The sequence below is a fragment of the Pristiophorus japonicus genome, chromosome 18, assembly GCF_044704955.1.
Source record: "Pristiophorus japonicus isolate sPriJap1 chromosome 18, sPriJap1.hap1, whole genome shotgun sequence".
NCBI lineage: Eukaryota > Metazoa > Chordata > Chondrichthyes > Pristiophoridae > Pristiophorus > Pristiophorus japonicus.
In genome coordinates, this window is record NC_091994.1 from 99,126,992 (window position 1) to 99,151,030 (window position 24,039).

The 24,039-nt window shown below is 43.8% G+C and overlaps 1 protein-coding gene across 2 annotated transcripts in view; it reads right to left on the reverse strand.

The window, feature by feature from the left end:
- Window positions 1-24,039, reverse strand: part of prkcz (protein kinase C, zeta) — a 608,260-nt gene that overhangs the window by 116,440 nt on the left and 467,781 nt on the right. For both annotated transcript variants that reach the window (XM_070860461.1, XM_070860462.1), the window contains one exon: window positions 14,721-14,810. In XM_070860461.1, the coding sequence (XP_070716562.1) occupies window positions 14,721-14,810 (90 nt within the window). The remainder of the gene's footprint in view (window positions 1-14,720; window positions 14,811-24,039) is intronic.

Genomic DNA, 24,039 nt, shown 5'->3' on the forward strand with positions numbered 1-24,039 from the left:
TTAAGCTAGCATGTGATGCCTCTCCGTATGGAGTTGGGGCAGTAATCTCTCATGTATTAAGTAGTGGGAAGAAGAGACCAATTGCTTTTGCTTCACGCACTCTCATTGTCAGTGAGAGTAATTATGCGCAAATTGAAAGGGAAGCTTTGGCATTAATTTTTGGGGTCAAGAAGTTTCACAAATACTTGTATGGTCATAAGTTTACCATCGTTATGGACCATAAGCCCCTAACAGCAATCCTCCATCCAAAGTCCCCAGTTCCAACATTAGCTGCAGCCCGAATGCAGAGATGGGCTTTGATTTTGTCAGCATATACATATGATATTGAATACAGACGATCAGCTGATCACAGTAATGCTGATGCAATGTCTAGATTGCCTTCCCCATCACAAGTTGCACCCGATAGGGAAGAAGTGTTTTATTTTTCATACATTGATGAACTGCCAGTCACAGCTGAAGAGATTGGTAGAGCAACCAAACGTGACCCAGTGATGTCAAAGGTGCATGAGTATATTGCAAATGGATGGCCAAACCAGGTAACAGACAAATATACACATCCATTCTTCATTCGTAGGAATCAATTATCAGTCGATAAAGACTGTATCATGTGGGGTGCAAGAGTGGTTATACCAAATAAATTCAGGTCCAAATTATTAGGAGACTTCCATGACCAGCACCTGGGAATGTGCTTGACCATGAGTTTTGCACGCAGTTATTTATGGTGGCCAGGTCTTGATAAAGATACAGAGTACATCGTGAGTCAGTGTACGACATGTCATTCGGTAAGCAAGCAACCACCACCAGTATCATTACAGCCATGGAAATGGCCTCCCAGGGTGTGGCAAAGGCTACATATTGATTTTGCTGAGTTAGAAGGACAACAATTGTTCATTGTAATTGATAGCCATTCGAAGTGGGTTGAGATGTTTCTAATGTGGAAAATAACAACAAGTAAAACATTGGACATTTTACAAAAATTATTTTCTGCATTTGGCCTCCCTGAAGAAATTGTTTCGGATAATGGACCACAATTTCGTTCAAAAGAATTTGCACAATTCGCGAGCAAAAATGGTGTGAAACATACCAAGGTTCCACCATACCATCCTGCTTCGAATGGTGCAGCAGAGCGTACTATACAAATTGTAAAACGTGCCCTTATAAAACAAATGTTAGATCCAAATCCAAGGAAACGACAGTTGTCACTGGATCACAAATTGGCTAATTTTTTGATTATATATCAAAATACTCCTTATATAACTACTGGTAGAACACCAGCAGAGTTGTTTCTCAAACGACAGCCTCGAACCAGATTCTCGTTGTTAAAGCCAAATTTGGCACAGTCCGTAGAAGAGACACAATTAAGACAGAAAGAGAATCAGGATAGAGGTAGAGTAAAAGAGAGAAGTGTGAAATTAAACCAGAAGGTGAAAGTGAAGAACCATCACTATAAATGGTTAAAGTGGTTACCAGGAAGAGTGGTGAAGATATGTGGTCCTCGCACATATTTGGTAAAGATGTTTGATAATGAACAAGTTAGGTTTGTTCATATTGATCATATTTTGCCTACAGACATGGAAGGAGTTGAAGGTGGGAATGATTCAATTATTTCTGACTCACCAGATAGTTTTGATACACCAGTAGCAATCCAACGTACTGAAAACAAATCCAGGAGAGAATCAGAATGAAAGTCTGAGTCCGAGTCAGGAAAACAAAGAGCCTGAAGTTAGAGTGAGTTCAAATGAAAATCAAGGAAATTCCATGGAGGAAAAAGTTCCTCAGGATGAGCCTCGAATGAGTTTAGATTCGAGACCATGTTTGGAAGGTTCTGTTCGAGAGCAAAGGTATCCTCTTCGAAACAGAAAACAAGTGGTAAAGTTAAATTTGTAAATATGGAAAAAAAAATAAGGTTATATCCTGTGTTATGTATAAACATGAAAGTTATCTATGATGTTTGTTATGATGGCTTCTTCTAGGATTTTTTAGATTCACTAGGCTGATTCCGGAGATGAGGGGGTTACCTTATGATGATAGATTGAGTAGACTGGGTCTTTACTCGTTGGAGTTCAGAAGGATGAGGGGTGATCTTATAGAAACATTTAAAATAATGAAGGGGATAGACAGGATAGAGGCAGAGAGGTTGTTTCCACTGATCGGGGAGACTAGAACTAGGGGGCACAGCCTCAAAATACGGGGGAGCCAATTTAAAACCGAGTTGAGAAGGAATTTCTTCTCCCAGAGGGTTGTGAATCTGTGGAATTCTCTGCCCAAGGAAGCATTTGAGGCTAGCTCATTGAATATATTCAAATCACAGATAGATAGATTTTTAACCAATAAGGGAATTAAGGGTTATGGGGAGCAGGCGGGTAAGTGGATCTGAGTCCACGGCCAGATCAGTCATGATCTTGTTGGGTGGCGAAGTAGGCTCGAGGGGCTAGATGGTCTACTCCTGTTCCTAATTCTTATGTTCTTATTAATGTTGGGGAAGTCCAGAACCAGGGGTCACAGTCTAAGGATAAGGGGTAAGCCATTTAGGACCGAGATGAGGAGAAACTTCTTCACCCAGAGAGTGGTGAACCTGTGGAATTCTCTACCACAGAAAGTTGTTGAGGCCAATTCACTAAATATATTCAAAACGGAGTTAGATGTAGTCTTTACTACTAGGGGGATCAAGGGGTATGGCGAGAAAGCAGGAATGGGGTACTGAAGTTGCATGTTCAGCCATGAACTCATTGAATGGCGGTGCAGGCTTGAAGGGCCAAATGGCCTACTCCTGCACCTATTTTCTATGTTTCTATGTTTTCATTAAGGAGGGAGAAGTGTAATGTCTGTAAGCTTGTAATGTTTGTAGCTCCACACTGTGGATGTGGACGTATTGTGTACTGCAAGTGCAGGGTTAATAATAAACAGAACTAGGCAGATTTCCGGAGACTTCCGAGAGAGCTGCCTGCCATGTTAGGAAGCTGTGTGTGCTGTGATCTGTGAAGATATCACAACTGGGAAACCATCTCAGCTACTCTTCCCTAAAAAGTGGCTCAAGAATCACGTGCGAGTGTCGAGACTTAGGACCTGCCCTAGGGTAGAACACAATGGATGGACAGACCACAGCTGAGTCCAATCATTTCCACTCATGCACACATTCCAATAGCCAATAGAAAGCTTTCAGGAATTGGAAAACTGGCTCATTTTCCTAGACTCACCAACTGTACTGACATCAACTTAAGTACTCAAACGACTGTCCCAGATGGTGTTCGCTAATTTAGCACAAACCAAGAATTAAACCGGAAACCTTGTGGTCAAAAGGGATTTCGAGCATACTACACAATCCAGTTATCCAGTAAGCTCAAGTAAGTTTTTAAATTAACTGCACGTAAGTGAAAACAGCAGTTTTAAACCAAAATACATGTTAATGAGATCCAAAAAGCATTTTATTCAAAGCCACACATGCATTATATGTGATGAAGGAGTTAATCTCTGACCATATTAAGACTTTGAACTCCTGATAAATTAAGAAATCACAGCTTTGCTACTTTGACAATAAAATTGATGGGTGTGGAGACTATCAAAAAAAGTCAAATCCTGTACATAAAAATTGGGCCTCTGGAACAGAACATAATTGTAAGGAATGGGTCATTCAACTCAACCACTCTGCCAGAATTATTGAAAGGAAATGTTCTAATTTGGAGAAAAAAAGGTCTCCATCATGCTCCCCTCAAAGCAGGCAATTAGACTTTTCTGTAAACTAAACTACCGTGTAGAAAATTGTCTGTGAACCCCCTGCAGATGGGGAAATGAATGTGAACCAAATTATAGTCCTTAGAATTGTCTCAGAATTGGAGGAAGCATGAAGATGATAAAATTAATGCTCTCGCAGCACGCTAACTTCCTCTGCCTGACCATTTTCCCAACTGCATATGGCCCTCTATTCACAGGTGCCAGAAAATTTATAAAATGTATAATGCCATGCAAAAATAAGATACAATAATTGCATTCATGAATCAGAAAAAAATAATTTTCCAGCTTTGGCTCAGGTAGCATTTATTCTGTTAAGAAAACTTTCCTATTCCTTTCCCATTACGTAATCTTATTGCCTAGAATGCCGTGAAGGCGATTAACTATAACATGTGGGGGCAGGCCAGTTAATTTTGTATGTTTGTCTGATAATCTGGATTGATCTTTTAAGGATATGCAAGAGTAATGAAGGTTGACTTGTTTTTCAATTTCCACTCCTTCCCTTTGAGAAAGTGCCTCATCTCCATAGATGCCTCTCTCCAAAACCTCCTGGATGTAATCCATCAGGAAGCTGAGGCAGAAGATTTTGTAGGATAACAGGTCACACAATATTTTCAAGCCCAATACATTGGTTTTCATGCTGGTTTATTAACCTGAAAACTCAGAGTGTGCAACTTATGCACTGATTTTTTTTTGCTCGTTATGTCTAGCATAAAGGTTATGAGTACCAATTTTATACTCTGTTTCTCTCTCCACAGATGCTGTCTGACCAGCTGAGTATTTCCAACATTTTCTGTTTTTATTTCAGATTTCCAGCATCTGTAGTATTTTGCTTTTGTATTATTCATGTCAGCTGTGGCTCAGTGGGTAGCACACTCGCCTCTGAGTCAGAAGGTTGTAGGTTCAAGTCCCACTTCAGGAACTTGAACACATCATCTTCTTAGGCAGTCCCCTGGAGTCGAGGATGACTTGCTTCCACACTACGATGAGTGCTAAGGTGACTGCTGAGACCAATGCGGGATCTACAGTCTCTGTCACAGGTGCTGAGTACTGCACTGTCAAAGGTGCCGTCTTTCAGATGAGACGTTAAACCGAGGCCCTGTCTGCCCTCTCGTAAAAGATCCCATGGCACTATTTCGAAGAAGAGCACGGGAGTTATCCTGGACAATATTTATCCCTCAATCAAAATAACAAAAACAGATTGTCTGGGCATTATCACATTGCTGTTTGTGGGAGTTTGCTGCACGCAAGTTTCTTTTGCTAGAGGGAGTCAATACAGCAAGTTTTACAGTTATGTTTTTTTTTATTTGTATTATGTGTTTCAAAGAGATGGTGTGTACACGAGGCAGGACTGATCCACTATTCTAATGCTCTCCTGATCAGCCTTCCAGCCTCCATAAACTTCAACTCATCCAAAACTCTGCTGCCATATCCTATCCAGTCCCGCTCACGCATCCCCACTTGCCAACCTACATTGGCTACCATGCCCCTAATGCTTCAGGTTGGTGGAGGACCTTTCTCTTTCGGATGTTTAGTGTAAGGCCCATGTTTTCGTACGTCTCAGTGAAGATGTTGACTATGACTTGGAGTTCAGTCTCTGAATGTGCGCAGACGCACGTGTCGTCCGCATACTGTAGCTCAACGACAGAGTTTGGAACGGTCTTGGACTTGGCCTCGAGACGACAAAGGTTGAACAGGTTCCCACTGGTTCTGTAGTTTAGCTCCACTCCGGTGGGGAGCTTGTTGAGTGTGAGGTGGAGCATTGCAGTGAGGAAGATCGAGAAGAGGGTTGGCGCGATGACGCAGCCCTGCTTGACCCAGGTCCAGACGTGGATTGGGTCTGTGATGGATCCGTTGGTCAGGATCATGGCTTGCATGTCGCCGTGGAGCAGGTGGAGGATGGCGACAAACTTTTGAAGGCAGCCAAAATCGAGGAGGACGCTCCAAAGTCCCTCGCGATTGACAGTGTCAAAGGTCTTTGTGAGGTCAAAGACAAAGATCCTCCACCAACTTGACCCTGCCACACAGCACTGCCCCCCAGTCATCAAGATCCATGGCACGGCCCTGAACAACGTGGACCACTTTCCATACCTCAGGAGCCTATTATCAGCAAGGGCAGACATCGACGAGGAGGTTCAACACCGCCTCCAGTGCGCCAGTGCAGCCTTCGGCCGCCTGAGGAAGAGAGTGTTCGAAGATCAGGCCCTCAAATCTGGCACCAAGCTCATGGTCTACAGGGCTGTAGTGATACCCCCCCCCTCCTGTATGGCTCAGAGACATGGACCATATAGAGTAGACATCTCAAGTCGCTGGAGAAATACCACCAACGATGTCTCCGCAAGATCCTGCAAATCCCCTGGGAGGACAGACGCACCAATGTTAGCGTCCTCGATCAGGCCAACATCCCCAGCATCAAAGCACTGACCACACTTGACCAGCTCTGTTGGGCGGGCCACATTGTTTGCACACCTGACATAAGATTCCCAAAGCAAACGCTCTACTCGGATCTCCTACACAGCAAGCGAGCCCCAGAGGGGCAGAGGAAATGTTTCAAGGACACCCTCAAAGCCTCCTTGATAAAATGCAACATTCCCACTGAAACCTGGGAATCCCTGGCCAAAGACCGCCCTAAGTGGAGGAAAAGCATCGGAAGGATGCTGTGCACCTCGAGTCTCATCGCTGAGAGCATGCAGAAAGCAAGTGTAGGCAGTGGAAGGAGCGTGCGGCAAACCGGTCTTCCCACCCACCCTTTCCTTCAACGACAGTCTGTCCCACCTGTGACAGAGACTATAATTCCCATATTGGACTGTACAGTCACCTAAGAACTCACTTTTAGAATGGAAGCAAGTCTTCCTCGATTTCGAGGAACTGCCTATGATGATGAATACTTCAACTTAAAAATTCTCATCCCTGTTTTTAAAGCTCCCTAAACCCCTCTATTCCCCAGCTCTTTTTACTTTAAGACATAGATTGCTGGCTCACAGCTTTCATGGGCTCCATGCAAAAGGGACATTTTCTTTGACCAACCTTGGCTTGCATTAATTTTAGATAAAAACCTTGCAGAAAAAGTCTTTAATTACACAGGATTAAGAAGCACAAGTTAATTATGTTTGTTATTTTGAAAATTAAAAGTCAAGTGTGCAAGGATTTAGTCATCTGTGGTAGGCAGGATCTACAGTAATCTTTATGCATTAGCATAATTAAATGTACAATACAGTTGTCTGGCATTGTGCTGCAAGGCAATAACACAAATCAATAGACTCCGATACCAAGATCATATTGCATCTAGTGCAATACTTAAAACAATGTTAAAAACAGATTACTGTTCCTTATCATTTGCTGTTTACTTCTATATATCAGGATCACACTGATATTCATTAAAAATAATAAATGACAATAGTAATCTTAACGTCTTGCCAATTTTCTTCATTTCCCAAGGCATCAACTCCTTTCAGGGGTACACTTCCACAAGTGCCAATTGCCCTCAAGTAACTCACTTAAGTGGCCTTTATTCATGTGTGAGCCTCGACAGCTTGCTATTTGACTGCAAGCGAGCATCATAGCTGAACACACAGCAGGATCAATGGTTGGCAATCACGAGCCAGAACACTGGCCCCTCCCGAACCAAGGGGCACCGAGGCCAATTACAGCATCCTTACTGCCACTCTGGCTGATATAGTATAGACTGGCATTGAATTTGGGATGTTCCTGGTGTCAACAGCTCAGCTGATTACTGCTTAAACTTGCTGAACTATAACAACTCAATTTATTCCATCCAAAACTCACTGAGCCATTAGGGAGCTGTGGGAAATAATATTATGCATTTTAAAATATTATGTTCCCTTCAATGACCTAGTGGATAAAGGCATCGACCATTGCAGCACAAAGCCACGTAGACTAGAATGCCACAGATTCAATTCTTGATCTGCACTGAATTAGCTTATCTCGGCTGGGGCATCAGTTAGTTACCATAATTGACCTTAGGGTCACTGGGTTTGAGAAGGAAAGGGAAAGTGCCAGAAGACTGCTAGAACTCATAGAATTATATCTAGTAAGAGTCAACTCCTTTAGAGAAGTGGAGGAAATACAAAATTTACAAAAATAGTTTCCTACAGATATTGTATAAATAGAAGGTCCCTTTACCCAATATCTGTTACTAAGCTGATACAGTAGTATTATTGTTGAAAGCAGCCAAAAAGATGATTAATGTGAAATTAACTCCACGGGACCTTATGAATATTCATAGGATTAACCTCATTGTTAACGAACATTCATCAAGTATGACATCAGGCGTGATGGTGTGAAAATTACTGAAAAGCAAGCAATACGATAAATGATTTCATTAATATTTTAATTAATTAGTCTTTATATCTAGTAATGCAACAAAAAAAATCAACTGAAAGTGGAAGTAAAAGGAAAATGGTGTTGATTTGCCAGTGATTAAATTAGGAGTTTAAAGATCAATTAAGTGGTTTCCAATATAATGAATAAAACATATTCTTTATTAGCTGATTTCCTGCTCAAGTTACAGCAAAAATAAATAAGACCCTGCAGAACATAAGTAGCTATCATGCCAAATTAACTCATAGATCAACCTCCTCTGGGTATATTCTTGTTTAATATTTTTCATCAAACATAGGGGATATTACGAGTAAATTATTATAATACATACTAAATGTGCTTATGTGGAGATAGCTGGAAAAAAAATTAAGCTTGTACTGCATCTTTAAATAAAAACGCTACAGTTGTGCTAGCATGCGTGCTTCTCATCAAGAAGTTGTTTCATAATCTCCTCTGCAACCGCCCTTCCTTAGATGTGTGCGTGTTGTGTGTGCATGTGCGGGGCAGGGAGATATTGAGATGGTAAGGGGACTTTGAGTACAGTCAGTTGCAGCAGAAATATCAAAGCAAAGATTGCTGGGGCAGACAGGCTGATGTGAAATTGGAACATCTTGAAGTTCTGCATGTCAATGTGAATTCAGGAATTCTGTTCTGTGAAAGATTGATGAACTGAAGGTGGCTTAAGAGAAATTAAAATATTTGAGTGGCATTTTTAACATCTGCTGGGTAGCATTTGTATGAAAATATTTTCAATTTCAGACAGGTGGGAAATAATAGTGTAAATAGTATTAATTAGTATTGGCGAACACAATGTAGTTGCTGGCGTTGGTTATGAAAATATTTTGATTATAGGTACAATTGCCTTGATTTTTTACAGGGGAGATGGGGTGGGAACGGTATGTGCGAGCCAGATAGCGGACGGTGTGCCTGGAGAGTTATTTAAATAAAACTTCTCAGACTTCCACCCGACCAGATTGCTGCTAAAATCAGGTGGGAACCTACTTAAGGTGCAAAAGATCTTATAGGCTTATCCACTACTTAACAGTGAATAGGTACAATAATACAAAGACTAATATTTTAGGAACACTGCTCCTCAATCACATGATTCTCCAATCAGATGATGGGTATATATCACTGCCAATGAAATTGCCATAATTCTGACAATTCTATACTACCTACCAAGTGCTAACAACATGCAATGCATTCTACACACCATTTAGTAAGGTACTGTGGAGTAATGGGTATGCCTTTCGTCGGATCTATGTTTTAAAAAAAATGAAATGTTATGAGTATCTCTGAGACAGTGTCGAGCAAGCTGACTGGTATGTGGGACCCACATGGTATTACTAGTCATGTCAATAGCCTGCAACTGCGCTAATTCATAACCTAGACTACCCAAGTCTTGAGGCAATTCTGGATCCAGCCTCCCTACCCCCAGGCAGATTCTAGGCCCATCCTCCTCACTCGGGGCCTAAAGTATCACTCGCTTCTGCCTTTCCCAACTTTCTGCCTACTCCTAGCAGTCGAAGCCTTCCCATTATTTCTTATCCTCAGTATTGGTCCTCGATGATGTCCTAAATTCTGCTCCCCAGGTCTGGTGCTCAGGCACTGCTCTAGCCATACAAAATATGAAGACTATGGTCGACTGCAATAATATTGTCTATACATTAAGTTGTAAAGATGTCTGGTGGGACAAAGCTTAATTTTTACACCTTCCACTCCACCCAAGGCTGGTCACATTATATAGGAAATACATTTTTTTCACCTCAACTCAAGTCTTTAAATGACAGGAAGGATGGGTATAAGGCAGCTGAGCAGAACAGGCAACATGAAATTCTGGAAACTGGTACAGCCAAGAGTTAATTATACTTTGTGTGACTTCAATTCAATAATCCTTTGTTTATCTTTGTCTTTTTTGATGTTGCTAAATTGTTTTTTTAATAAACCATTTGTCCATAAGCAACACCACTGGACATCAACTTGTCTCTGTGAGAGAAAAACAGTCTTGACTTTTCGTTGTCTTCAAATGTAATATAAAGCCATATTATAGGTACAATATCCCAAATCAGGAATTCCCAAAGCCGGAATTGTCCGAAAACTGGACATTTTTGAGGTGGCCAAGATGGCGACATCGGGCAGCGGGGGACGAAGAAACGGGCAGCGGGCATAAAAAACGCAGCGCTGGGGGGCCGTGGGTGGCGAGGAGCGGAGGGAATCGGTGGGCGATGAGGAGCGGAGGGAATTGGTGGGCGATGAGGAGCGCCAACAACAAGGTCCGAAATCCGGCAAAACCCGAAAACCGTCACGGAACCAGTCCAAAGGTTTCCGGATTTCAGATGTTGTACCTGTACAAAACACGGAGCATAAACTAAATGCCACAGAACGAAGGGATAGCTATGGCCTGAAACAAAAGGGACTCCAAGGCAACTGTGAAAAGCTCCAAAGGCTTGTATTTCCTTATGTTAATCATGATGGCGCCAATTAAAAATCAAAGTCTTCACTTCCCTTATTCTCCTAACGGAAATCAAATCCCAGGTGTTCCCTATACAAGCCAAAAACTATGGCTGCAGAACAGTTTTAAAGCATTAAATTAAGGTCAACAGCAAAAGATAAGGGGGTCAAACAAAAAGACCACCTTTTCCAGGCTATTTTTGTTGCCATGTAGACTTGTAGTCTGATAATAGGTTGCGAGTCCACAATAGCTGCAATCTGCACCCTTACAGAACACGGCCTCAAATTTTGGTGTAGCCACTGAGATTATTCCAGGTATAAATCCTTAAAGGTGGCGAGCAAGTTGATACTCTGGTTAAAAAAACATATGGGATATTTGGGTTTATAAATAGAGGACTAGAATATAAAAGCAAAGAGATCATGCTCGAACTTTATAACTCACTAGTTAGGCCTCAGCTGGAGGGTTGTGGTATTAGTATAGTATAGTATTAGGCAGTTCCTCGTGTTGAGGATGACCTGCTACCACACCAAAAAAGATGAGTTCACAGGTGTTTCAATGAGGGACCTGACATTCCAGGTCCCGAGCTACATCTTGAAGAGTGGAAGATGCCTGTGGTGAATTTCTTTAACGTGGAGTGGCCGTTGCATACCAGCCACCACACGGGCTTGACAGAGCAAGACCTTGGACCAGTGGCAAGGATTAACTGAGACGACTGGAGACCAAGTTCTGCTGCGCCATCCCTGGGCCCCGACCCCGTTGTTGTTATATGCTGCGCTGCTCCTGGGCCACAACCTCTTCGCTCCTCAACTCCGACACCGCATCCTGGGCCACGACCCTGCCGCTCCTGGGCCCCGAATTCTCGCCACTCCTGGGCCCCGAACTCTCGCCACTCCTGGGCCCCGAACTCGTCGTTCATCCGCTGCTCACCGCCTCTCCTCCTACACCTGGGTCCCGACCCCGCTGATGGTCCCGCCCACACTCCAATCGGCGACCTGGATTTTTGTGAGGTCAGTCCAGTCACCCTCCTCGAAGCCGCCATACTCTGAGACCAGCTCGCGCTGATCCCTGCAGTGGCTGGCTCCTACTTTTATCCCCGACCTGCTGTGATGGTGTTCCCTCGCAGGTCGGGTTGTGGACAATTCTGAGCACCACACCAGGAAAGATGTAAAGGCCTTAGAAAAGGTACAGGATTTTACCAGGGATGAGGGATTTCAGTTAGGAGAGGTTGGAAAAGTTAGGACTGTTCTCCTTGGCACAGAAAATGTTAAGAGATGACCTAATAGGAGGCTTTCAAGATGGAGAAGTTTTGATAGAGTAGATGGAGAAAAATTATTTCCTCTGGCGAATGGATCAATAATTAGAGGTTATAGTTTCAAAATCATTGGCAATAGATCTAAATGGGAGATCAGGAGGAATATTTTTCACTCAGAGTTGTCGGGATCTGGAACGCTCTACCTGAAAAAGTGGTGGAAGCCGATTCCATAAATAATTTTAAAAGAGAGTTGAACAAGTACTTGAGGATGAGGAACTTACAGGGTTATGGACAAAAAGCTGGAATGTGGGACTAAGCACGGTTGCTCTTGCAAAGGTACAATGGACAGAATGGCCTCCTTCTGTGCTGTAAGCTTCTAGGATTCCATGATTCTAGAAGGAACACAGTCTATTTCCTGTAATCAGTACACCACAATGCAAATCACTTTCATTTATCATATACTTGGAAAAAGCTTTCCTACAAAAAAGTTTTCACCAATAAGAACTATAGGTGAATACTTTTACTTGCACATTAGCATTGAACACTTAGATACTCATTTTATATCTATCAAGAGATTTCAACAAGTACACAATATAATTTAAGAGGTTGAATTATAACTCTCTCCCTATTTATAGCGTCAACCCAAAAGAAAATCTAAAATGAAGAATCTTGAGCAGCTCAATGGAAAGTAAGCCGTGCAAACTCTGATACGATACTAATAGACCATCTACAAAGGTTCCTCAAGTGATGTTGTGACAGATTGGGACATTCAGTACCTCATTTACACAACCAGTTGGGTTCCAGAATGAACTCAGCATCTATTAGACTCTTCCTACCAATCACAGTATGACCAGACTGAATTCCACTTTCCAAAAGTAGGCCAGACTGAACAAACACCCTTGAAGGGTAGATTTCAAGTCAAGATGAAGTCAGAAGTGCCGGAGTGTAAAGCAGACATGGATTCTATTCAGATGGCTCATACCCTGGCAATCTATTTGTTGTCATGGCAGTTAGTTTTTGCAAATCACCTCCCGCTGCTGTACTATTGCAGGGAACCGCACACATGGATTGATACGCACATGCTCTACAGAAGGAAACATGCTAGCCAGCAATGAAAATACCCTACTGAGAATTTGTCATGTAAACCAAGTCATTCATGTATTAAGAATCAAGATGAAAATACTCTTTCAGGAATAACATGCATTAAAATTCAAAGATTTTTCAGAAAAAGACCATTTTAAATGGAAAGTGATCTTCTTGCAGATTGGCTTTGAAAGCTCTCATTATCCAACAGCTGTTATCGAGACATTTGACAAGTTGCAACCTTTCTGGTCTTTCTTCATAAGCCATTGCTCCTCTGAATTTGTATACTATCTTCCTACTAAGGTCCAAGTAAATCACCTACATGTTTCCTGTATCCTCACTGTGTCAAAATGAAGATTTGTTGCATTGCTTTCCTATTCACTCATTCGTTCCCAGGACCTCAAAACTGCCATTCTTATCTTCCTCCTGCAATCTACAAACTTAAAATCCAAGCTTGGCATCATCGAGTCATTACTTCTCGATTTATCTGATCTTCTCTCCTACTCTTTTGAACCTTGAGCTATGGCTCTTCACCCAGGTTTTCCAATTTAAAAAAAAAACTACTTGGATAGAGTTATTAATTGCATTGGGGATGGGATGGAGAAGGTAGAAGAGTCACTTTAATTCATAGAGGCCAAATGATTACCAAATCATTATATGCTGTTGGTTACAATCGTAAAATAGTGATCACTGTAACAAAAATAATTTTCTGTAGTTGCCATCTTGGTCCCTTTAAACTCTTTTGTCAGCCAGATTGTTAAATGAAAGTCACAACATTCCGCTTCCCCTAAAATATCTGTAATATGAATATAAATTTACAACAGCAATACATTCTCTGCACACTAGTCTCTAATCAAGTCATTCACCTCTCCTCAAGCACTTGCTCCAACTGTTAAATTCATTACAACAGCAGCAATACGCTAAACCCTGTGGAGTTTATATTAGCAGAAAGGACAAAAAAAAAAATCACACAGATAGAAACCCCTTTTTAACTGTAACCTGAAGATCTTAAAACAACCCTGTCTGAAAGGTGTAAATGTACTTCCCATGCACCCCTATCTCAGAATTGGAAGACAGTCGTTGCCTCAGCAGATATATTGTGTAACTTGTTAATCACCATCTCAAAAGAACCACTTCATATCTATAATAAACAGAAAATGTTGGAACTGTCCCTGTGAGGAAGCACCTGACACCTCCAACTCATTGTTCCATCAAATGGTCTTGCATTGAGACGACCACCTCACCATGTGAAGAACCAACAACACAGAACTGCGCAGTGTGCAAATTCTATATGCCACTAGGGCTGCCCGTTCTTCTACATTTTGCCTTTACCAGAAAAATGCCTCCTATTCAAATGAATGATTTTGTGGCGAAAAGAGCGGCTTTGTGGGAAATTAGCTTAATACGGAGTGCAATACAAAGAGTTTATTCAACAATAAATAAGTCAGTTTAGAAGAAAAATTACTCATTGGCATTGTACGTGCCTAACACCAGCATTCACTAATCCAAAACCCAGTTTTATGGGATAAGATCCAGACATCCAGTTCTAGTTTAAAATTCCAGACATAGCTATTCAAGTTCACAGCTGTATTACAATTATTTGTCTGGTTACACACCAAAGTAAGCAGGATATGATCCTCAACCACGCAGGTTATGACCAGATTAGCATTACTCCTGCACAAGCCAATTACCTCAGAGTAATGTGGTTTTTCGGTGTTGAATAAAATGACAGTAACAGCTCCATCACCACAGGGTATCCGCTATCTCATTATCTCTGAAAAGGAGGGCTTGGCGTCTGCAAGCACATCTGCCCATCATGAATAGCAAATGACTGACAGCTTGTCAAAGAGATGCATTACTCACCAGATCCCAGTCAATGCTGCGGAAAAAGGTGTGAGCCTGGATGTCGGCAAATCCAGTCTGCGAAAGACACCCAAGTCGCTCTTTCGGGTCCTGTGAACAAGTTAAACAAATAATCAATAAAATGCAAAGTAACGTCTGCTCAAAAATGATGAGAAGAAAATGCCCCATTTTCATTCTGATGTTATAAATACTCAGTAAAAATATACCTTTATTATAAAATTTAAACAGCTAAAACGCCTGGCTTCATATTTTAAATGACATTTTATGCTGTATTACAAGATGTTCATGACTGTGTGCACCTTCATTTTCACACACAAGCTCCTTACTCCTGTCGGTGCTATAATGATGACTAAGTATATCAATGTTACTTTAATTACCTGAATTATTTCAGAGACTTATCGAAATAACAACATTCCTGACATTTTTGCTCCAAATTCGTAATCCGGTTACTGGGACATTTATCGAAATATTTCCTTCATTGAAAACAAACAATTCTGATATTTACTTCAAGCCACCCCATATTCAATGCTTTTGCAACATATTTAATTCAACTTTTAATCAATTGAAAAAAGGAAAGTCTGCACAAGTCATAATGGGCAACTGTAATAATGAATCTTCTCCATATGCCCATTTCTCAGTACTCAACTGCTGTGGCTATTTATTGTAAGGTCTTCCAATTACAACGTAAACCCACTAAAGATTCCAGCAGTCTTCGTATAGCTCAACATATCACTCGCGAAGAGTACAAAAAGTATCATTGCATAATGGAATAAACCAAAAGCACTCAACATACAGCAGCTTATATGTCAGTTATGTTGACAAGTTCCCACTTATTGATGAACTAAACAGGGAGCTCCCTGTCCAATAGAACAAGCTTCGCTCAATATGGAAATTGACAAGGGTGGATGGAGATGATCTGGCCTACTTCCACTGTCAATTTTCAAGGAAGGAAATACAATTCATGTATTTTAATTTTTTCCCTCCTCGTTTGTACTAACACACAGTGCATAAGTGGAGGATTTTATTACTATATGGCAGGTATTCAACAGGGCAAAAGAGCAGATGCAACAGCAAAAACAGTGCACATGATGGATGGGAAATGCAACTTGAATTTGGCAACTTCTTGTACTGAGTTGTCTCTGAAATAGTCCTGGCATGAAACACACCCCAGAGGAGATTTTACCTGAAGTTGGGAGTGGTTTGTCATGCATAATATGCAGGATTTATATTGTCTATTGGAGATTGGTTTCAAATGGACCTCAGGTCTGATCCAACCTCCAATTAAGAGTATGCATGAAAAGAATTAATAGTGAGGAGGAATGGATGGTCTCATGGGGTGAAAACAGCTCTGAGCCTCCAGATGTGGCTCCATATTTCACATAGAAGCTTCAGTTTCAATGTGGGAAAGCAGCCAACTCTTGAACACCATCATGGTAAGTCGGCAACCTTGTTATTTTTCCAGTTATAAAAAACTACCCACCATAGATGAAACCACACATTTTTGACAGGGTTAACAAAAGATGAACAGGTTTCCCAAGAGGGAAGGCTGTAAGTTGGTCCAAAAGGAGAAGATTTTGGAACATTCCCACTGCAGACAAACTAGTGTCCTCTGTCTCTAAGCCACATCTCCAGCATATGTCAAGAGTCCCAAATTCCCATTTAGTACAGTTTGCTCAGGATATATTATATCCAGTCAATTATTTCCAAACAGTATCAATTTAAACTGAGTATTATAAAAGCAAATCTGATCCCTTTGCAAATACCTTTCCATCATTTCTGCAAAGTTTTGCACTTGAGCTGAATGGCCTGAACTGAAGTCAAGTTATACACCATAGAAAAATCTGTTAAGATTTAAACATCGAGCAGTTTAAGACATTGGGATCTAATACAATACCCTAAAAGTTTCTTTATAGTTGCTTAAATTGTAAGCCTATTTTCCAAAGGGTCTTGAGCCATTCTGTTGTATGTCTGATTTGCAACAAACAAGTTGCAGAAATATATCAAGGGAAAGAGGATTATCACAGAAACATGTTGAACTTCTGAAAAGGTGCAACTATTTAAATTGGGAAAACTTACTAATTTGGGTTGAAAGTAACTTTTGTGTGAAAATATAGAAGTTGTCACAGCCATTTTGTAATAGCTTTCTTGGCTAATTTCTCAACGATTCTTTCGAGTCTGTTTGGTTTATTCAGAGTGATCTTTTTTCCCCCCAACATGGTTTTTTTCAGTATACCTTCAAAGTGAAGCTGTCATTTAGAATTTGTTTAGGTATCATAAAGCAACAAAAAGAGAGCACAAATGTGAAGCATCTCAAATTCAATCCCACTATCTACTGAGAGAAGAGAGAATGAAAAGGCGTTCGCCGCTGGCTCTGAAGTAAGCTTCCCACAAAGATTTCATGATCTCGATGGCGAAAAGTTGAAATTAACGTAGTATAATCGCAATCCTATAGGGAGAGTTGCTGTGACATCAACAAGATGTCTAAGCAGCCAATCACAATGCAGAATTCTCAAACTGAGATCCAAGAAATGAGAAATCTCCTTTGGTTCTGACTTTTTAATAATGTTAGAGAGCAAAACAAAGATTGGGGCTCTCACATGAGGGAAAGGGAAACCTGAAATAAAGATGAACAAACCATAAATTAAAAAAAAAATTAAGTTTCTTAAAAAAAATTCATTTTTAATAAAATGGATTAATTTGACGCTCCACAAAATTAAAATCAGTTTTTTAGGGCCATAACGTTTGTTTAGTAGTCAATATGCTATTAAAACCCCAGTTACACCTAATCCAAAAGGATCAAACTTTTAATGGGATATTTAACAGCGATATTACTGCTGAAGAGCCGAAGTTCTCGTCAGTTTCCCTGATTTTGCAGATTACACTGATTGCCAGCTTGGGCGGCCGGGGGGGGGGGGGGGAGGGGTGCAGACACAGCACAGCTAGTGTCAGAGCTTCCAAGTTAGGATGTGCATGCGCTACATTCTGAAATTGCAGTCAGTTTTAAAAGGGCAATGACAGCGAATGCTGTTCGTTTGCTGTTATTACCAACCACAAATTCCTGCCCAATGAATAGATAATCTTCAGGGATTACTGGGTTACTCATGTGCCACCTGGTGGTTGTCCAAAAGCAGCAATGCCCTGGGAGCCTGCTGCCTGCTGTTTTGGCCACAAGAGATGCACAGCCCAGGAGGGTTTGAAAGAAGGTATCATTTCCTAAAACAAAAACAAACACTTAGAAAAATAGTTAGTTTCAGCATTCCTTTTTTGTTCCCACTCTTCATTCCAGCAAGAAGTTGCCAACTTGGAATCTGGAGTTACCTCTTACCTAACCTTTTTACTGTAAAGCCTAGAATATGTAATGTTTGATGGCTTATAAAAAGAGGCAAGTGACTCATATGGCAATGTGACCTGTAAGGTCTTTACTGAAATGGCAGTAATAAAACAGATGCGACTTATATATATTGAGGATTCCAACATTTCGGGCCCAGGTGCTGACTAAAATGGAGCACAAAATCATTGCAAGTTTTGCCAGTACGCCTCCTTGTAAATTTGGTATGATATTTCTAACACGAACAGTGGAGACTATCAAAATATAAAAAATGTTTCTTCTGATTTGTGACTAATGTATATGAAAACAAACATTGCAATTCTAATGGTGTTTTCTTTATTTGTTGTTAATCTTTCTGCACTTCAATTAACCTTAGCCTTAAATTTTAAAAAAGCCTCCTAGACAAGATTTTTAGTCTTTGATACATATTTAAGTTAACAGTTTTATTCCTTCGACCTTTTTAAACCTTCCAAAGTTGGCAATTTTCTCATTAAACATCTGTACAACATTTTCCGGAAATTTCAACAAAGAGACAGCATTATTAAGGATTGTGTAGAATCCAGAACTATTTCTTAAACCAACAGGATGTTGTTCAGATTAACTAAAAATGTTAAAGTTTTGTTATAATTTAGGTGCAGAAATATTACTGTAATCCAAACTAGGTAATGACAAAAACTCAAGAACAACACAACCACTCAGGTCTCAAAACTCTTAGTGGCTGCGACAGATGTAACGTGGACCAACTCAGCCCTGACCAACTCAATTGCTCTGTATAGCAGTGAATTACAGGTTGGCACAATCCCAGGCAGCAGCTGTCAAGCTCTCAGTACAGGCTTCTCCCAGTCTGACATCTGCTATTGGCAAAATGGAAAAGCAGACCTGACCAGAACAACAAAGTTCAATTACCCCATAATATCACCTCTGATTCAATGGACAGAGAGTGAAGTGCGCTAAATTAGTGGAGAATTTTTATTAAAAAACAGCATCTTTCACACGGCTTCTACTGGTGGCGTGGCTCTTCTGGATGGAAAACATAGTGGGTTTTACTGAAAGATTTACATATCAATACCACACAAACTTCAACAACCGTTAAATTATACCCAAAGCAGAAAATTATTGTAGACAGCCGTGTAAAATTTATACGAGATGCCTCAACACAAACGTATTGATAATTTGAGAACAGTAGCAGGATTTCTGTACCACACCCATAAATAATTAAACGTTTGAATTTTTGATTTTCTTTGCCATACAACAAAAAGAACTGGATAAAAGGTACTTAGGATAGTGTTGCAAGGTACAGAGAGGTTCAGATGATCTTAAACCACAAGAGCGAAATTTTATAACACTACATTTCCACAGGTCTATGATGCCGTTGGACTAAGGAAGCGTGACTGCTTTGCACTATGGAGTGCAGCTGACAGGGGAAGTCCGGATCTCCTCCCATCAGCTACATTTATATAATATAAAAGCATCTACAAACTTAAAGTGCGCTCCTTATGGATTTTATTCTACAAAATACATGGAAGCCTTAAACAAAAAAGAACACAGACAATTCTTGAGCTCTTAAGCTTTAAGGAGCTTAAGGGAAAAGCTAATACAGGTACAGCATTGAAAATCCGGAGTTCCGGAATCCGGACACCAGAACGATCCGTGGCGGGCCCCGCCTCGGGCCACCGCCGACCTCGCCCCCACCTTGGGCTGAACCCTGCTCCCTGCCCTGCCTCCCCCTCCTCTACCTACCTACCTTGGCCCAGGCGTTTCCGGACTTGGGATGTCAGAAAGACACAGAATCCGGAGCAGTCTCGGTCCTGAGGCTTCTGGATTTTCGATGCAGTAGCTGTATACAAGTAGATCATTGACTGGTGCTGACCCATAAAACTCCTTGGTCATAAATAATATTTTGATTTTCTAAAAAAAAATCTTCATTTGCAGGGCTTCCCTCTGAAGATCTTTAAATATTTAGCTTAACTACAAGTGTGTTAGTGTTGTTAACATTTCTGAGCAGAAATGTTACACATTTAATTATTCTGAACAGTGTCTGTGTGAAGAAAGTACTTGGTGGAGAATTGGGGATGGGGAAAAAAAGGTAAAACTCAATCACAAATGGCCTGTATAAAAATGATCAAGATCCAATACTGTCAAGTAACTTCAGTGAAGGATAAGCCAATGTTCCTGTTACTCTAACAAGTCTACAAAATAGTTTAGTATAAATTAATAATGCTAGTTATTAATGAAGTTACTTTCTCCTTTACTGGAAGGAGGGCTGGCTGAACAGAATTTATGATTCAACCCTTTCTTCTTTGTCATGGTGTAGGACAACATAAACTTACGCAAATTATATCACACCCAGCAAACACATGATTGTGTTATTGAAGAAAGTAGCAAGCTGAAACCAGGAACTTCCTAAAGTGAGAGATCGGGGATGCTGGTAAGGAATGAAACAGTGGATCACTCACACATATTGTTAGTGGCCTCAGCAATCACTTTCCTTTTCATGGCTGAACAAAAGAATGTTGAAGTAAAAGGACTACTCTGAATTTCAACCTCTGATTAAACTGCTTCATCAACAGGAATTCATAAGACACAAATAACAATGTGAGGAAAGTGGGAACTATGACTATCTCTATCTAACTGTTAGCAGGGTAATTCAGCACATTAATGTATGCATACTTGCCCTCTTAACTTGTGAAACCAAATTTTGAGTACATTTCAGACAGATGGCATATTTGTCTATTCCCTCTCTGTGTCTTACTTCCTGTCTAAGCTTGGCTCACTTGGTAACATTCTTGTTACTGGCTCAAACCCCATTCGCAGTTTCAGCACAGAAAGTTAGACTGCTGCATTGTCGGATGTGCTGTCCTGTCATAGAATCTTAGAAAAATGCAGCACAGAAGGAGGCCATTCAGTTCATCCTGAAAAAGCTATCCTTTGAAAGAGCTATCCACTTAGTCCCACTCCCTGGCTCTTTCCTCATAGCCCTGTAAACTTTTTTCCTTCAAGTATTTATCCAATTCCCCTTTGAAAGTTATTATTGAATCTGCTCCCACAACCCTTTCAAACAGTGCAGTCCAGAACACAACAATTTACTATATAAAATTGTTTCATGTCGTCTCTAGTTATTTTGCCAATCACCTTAAATCTGTGTCCTCTGGTTACTGACTCTTCTGCCACTGGAAACAGTTTCTCCTCCTTTATGCTATAAAAACCGTTCATGCTCTAAGGAGAATCACCCAGCTTCTCCAGTCTCTCCACATAACTAAGTCCTTCATCCCTGGTACTGTTCGAGTAAATCTCTTCTCTTCTCTCTCCAAAGCCTTCCTAAAGTGTGGTGCCCAGAATCAAACACAATACTTTAGCTGAGGCCTAACCAATGTTTTGTAAAGGTTCAGCATAATTCCCCTGCTTTTTTACTCTATGCCTCTATTAATAAAGCAATGTAATTATTTGTACTGCACTTTTTTTTTGACAGACTTGCGTCTATCCAGCCCCGCCGCCCCCGCCCCCCCCATGCCCATACTGCACTTTTTCTGACAGACATGTGTCTGTCAAGCCCCGTTAAGCTCCGCATCACCCACACTCCCGGCCCGAATCATTCCCTCCACGTGGTGCCGAGAAGCAGGACCTGAGGCTCCGACTTTGTTTGTCTGCTCAGGACCCGGCCTTTCCAACCCACCCCCCAACCCTGACTCTTTCTCCCGCCCGCCGCTGGCAGGCCTGGGCCCGAGAGCAGTGGGGCTGTGGTCAAGAGCAGCGAGGGTGAGCAGAGAAGCGATGGGGGGGGCCAAAAGGGAAAGAAAGAGAGACTGAGGGAGAGAGAGAGAGAGGGAAAGAGAGAGAGACTGGCTGGGGTGGGGGGGAAGAGAGAGAGAGAAGACTGGTGGGGGTGGGAGAAAGAGACACGGGTGGGGTTGGGAGAGACACGGTGGGGGGGGGGGGGGGGGAAAGAGAGAGACACGGTGGGGGGGGGGGAGAGACACGGTGGGGGGTGGGGGGTGGGGGGGGGGAGAGACACGGTGGGGGGGGGAGAGAGACACGGTGGGGGGGGGGGGAAGAGACACGGTGGGGGGGGGGGGAAGAGACACGGTGGGGGGGGGGGAAGAGACACGGTGGGGGGGGAGACACGGTGGGGGGGGGGGAAGAGACACGGTGGGGGGGGAGACACGGTGGGGGGGGAGACACGGTGGGGGGGGAGACACGGTGGGGGGGGGGAGACACGGTGGGGGGGGGGAGACACGGTGGGGGGGGAGACACGGTGGGGGGGGAGACACGGTGGGGGTGGGGAGTCACGGTGGGGGTGGGGGGGAGACACGGTGGGGGGGGAGACACGGTGGGGGGGGAGACACGATGGGGCGGGGGGAAGACACAATGGGGCGGGGGGAAGACACGGTGGGGGGGGGGAGGAGACACGGTGGGGGGGGAGGAGGAGACACGGTGGGGGGGGGGAGGAGACACGGTGGGGGGGAGGAGACACGGTGGGGGGGGTGAGGAGACACGGTGGGGGGGGTGAGGAGACACGGCGGGGGGGGGGAGGAGACACGGTGGGGGGGGGAGGAGACACGGTGGGGGGGGGAGGAGACACGGTGGGGGGGGAGACACGGTGGGGGGGGGGGGGAGAGACACGGTGGGGGGGGGGGGGGAGAGACACGGTGGGTGGGGGGGGGAGAGACACGGTGGGGGGAGAGGGAGAGACACGGGCGGGGGGGGGGGGAAGAGACACGGGCGGGGGGGGAGAGACACGGGCGGGGGCGCGGGAAGAGAGACACGGGCGGGGGGGGGGAGAGACACGGGCGGGGGGGGGGGGGAGAGACACAGGCGGGGGGGGGGGGGGGGAGAGACACGGGCGCGGGGGGGGGGAAGAGACACGGGCGGGGGGGGGAGAGACACGGGCGGGGGAGGGAGAGACACGGGCGGGGGGGGGAAGAGACACGGGCGGGGGGGGGGGAAGAGACACGGGCGGGGCGGGGGGGAAGAGACACGGGCGCGGGGGGGGGGGAAGAGACACGGGCGGGGGGGGGGGGGAGAGACACGGGCGGGGGGGGGGAGAGACACGGGCGGGGGAGGGAGAGACACGGGCGGGGGGGGGAGAGACACGGGCGGGGGGGGGAAGAGACACGGGCGGGGGGGGGGGAAGAGACACGGGCGGGGCGGGGGGGAAGAGACACGGGCGGGGCAGGGGGGGGAAGAGACACGGGCGGGGGGGGGGAGAGACACGGGCGGGGGGGGGAGAGACACGGGCGGGGGGGGGGGGGAGAGACACGGGCGGGAGGGGGGGGGAGAGACACGGGCGGGGGGGGGGGGAGAGACATGGGCGGGGGGCGGGAGAGACATGGGCGGGGGGGGAGAGACATGGGCGGGGGGGGGGGGAGAGACACGGGCGGGGGGGGGGGGAGAGACACGGGCGGGGGGGGGGGAACATGGTCGGGGGGGGGGGGGAGAGGTGGGGGATAGAGGCACGGGTGGGGGGGGGAGGAAGAGATACAGGTGGGGGGGAGGAAGTGACATGGGTGGGGGGGGTGGAAGAGACACGGGTGGGGGGGGGGGGAAAGAGACACGGGTGGGGAGGGGGGGAATCGGAGGTGAGAGAGGGAACTCAGGGAAAACGGATCAAGTTCTTCCATCCCCCTACAAAGGACATCGTCGGAGTGGATGATATCCAGAAGTCACGACACTGTCATTCACTTCATATCCAATAAACCTGTCAACAATCCGTATACAATGCCTGCCCCATCTATGGTGGGGTGGGGGTGGGAGGTGGTGGGGGGGAGGTATGCACTTGGACTGGGGTAAGGCACTTTGGCTGGCCCTTGTTGTCTTCTGGGGTGCTCTGTCCTCTGTCACTTCAGGAAGTCAAAGTGGATCGAGTTATAATTTGCAAAGTCAGTGAGACCTTGGGATGGGCGGTTCCCGTTACACGTTAAAGGGTGTAGTTCTCCAAGAGGACCAATCATAGACAAAGGGTGGAGCATGGTGGCCATTTTTGCAGTACAAATA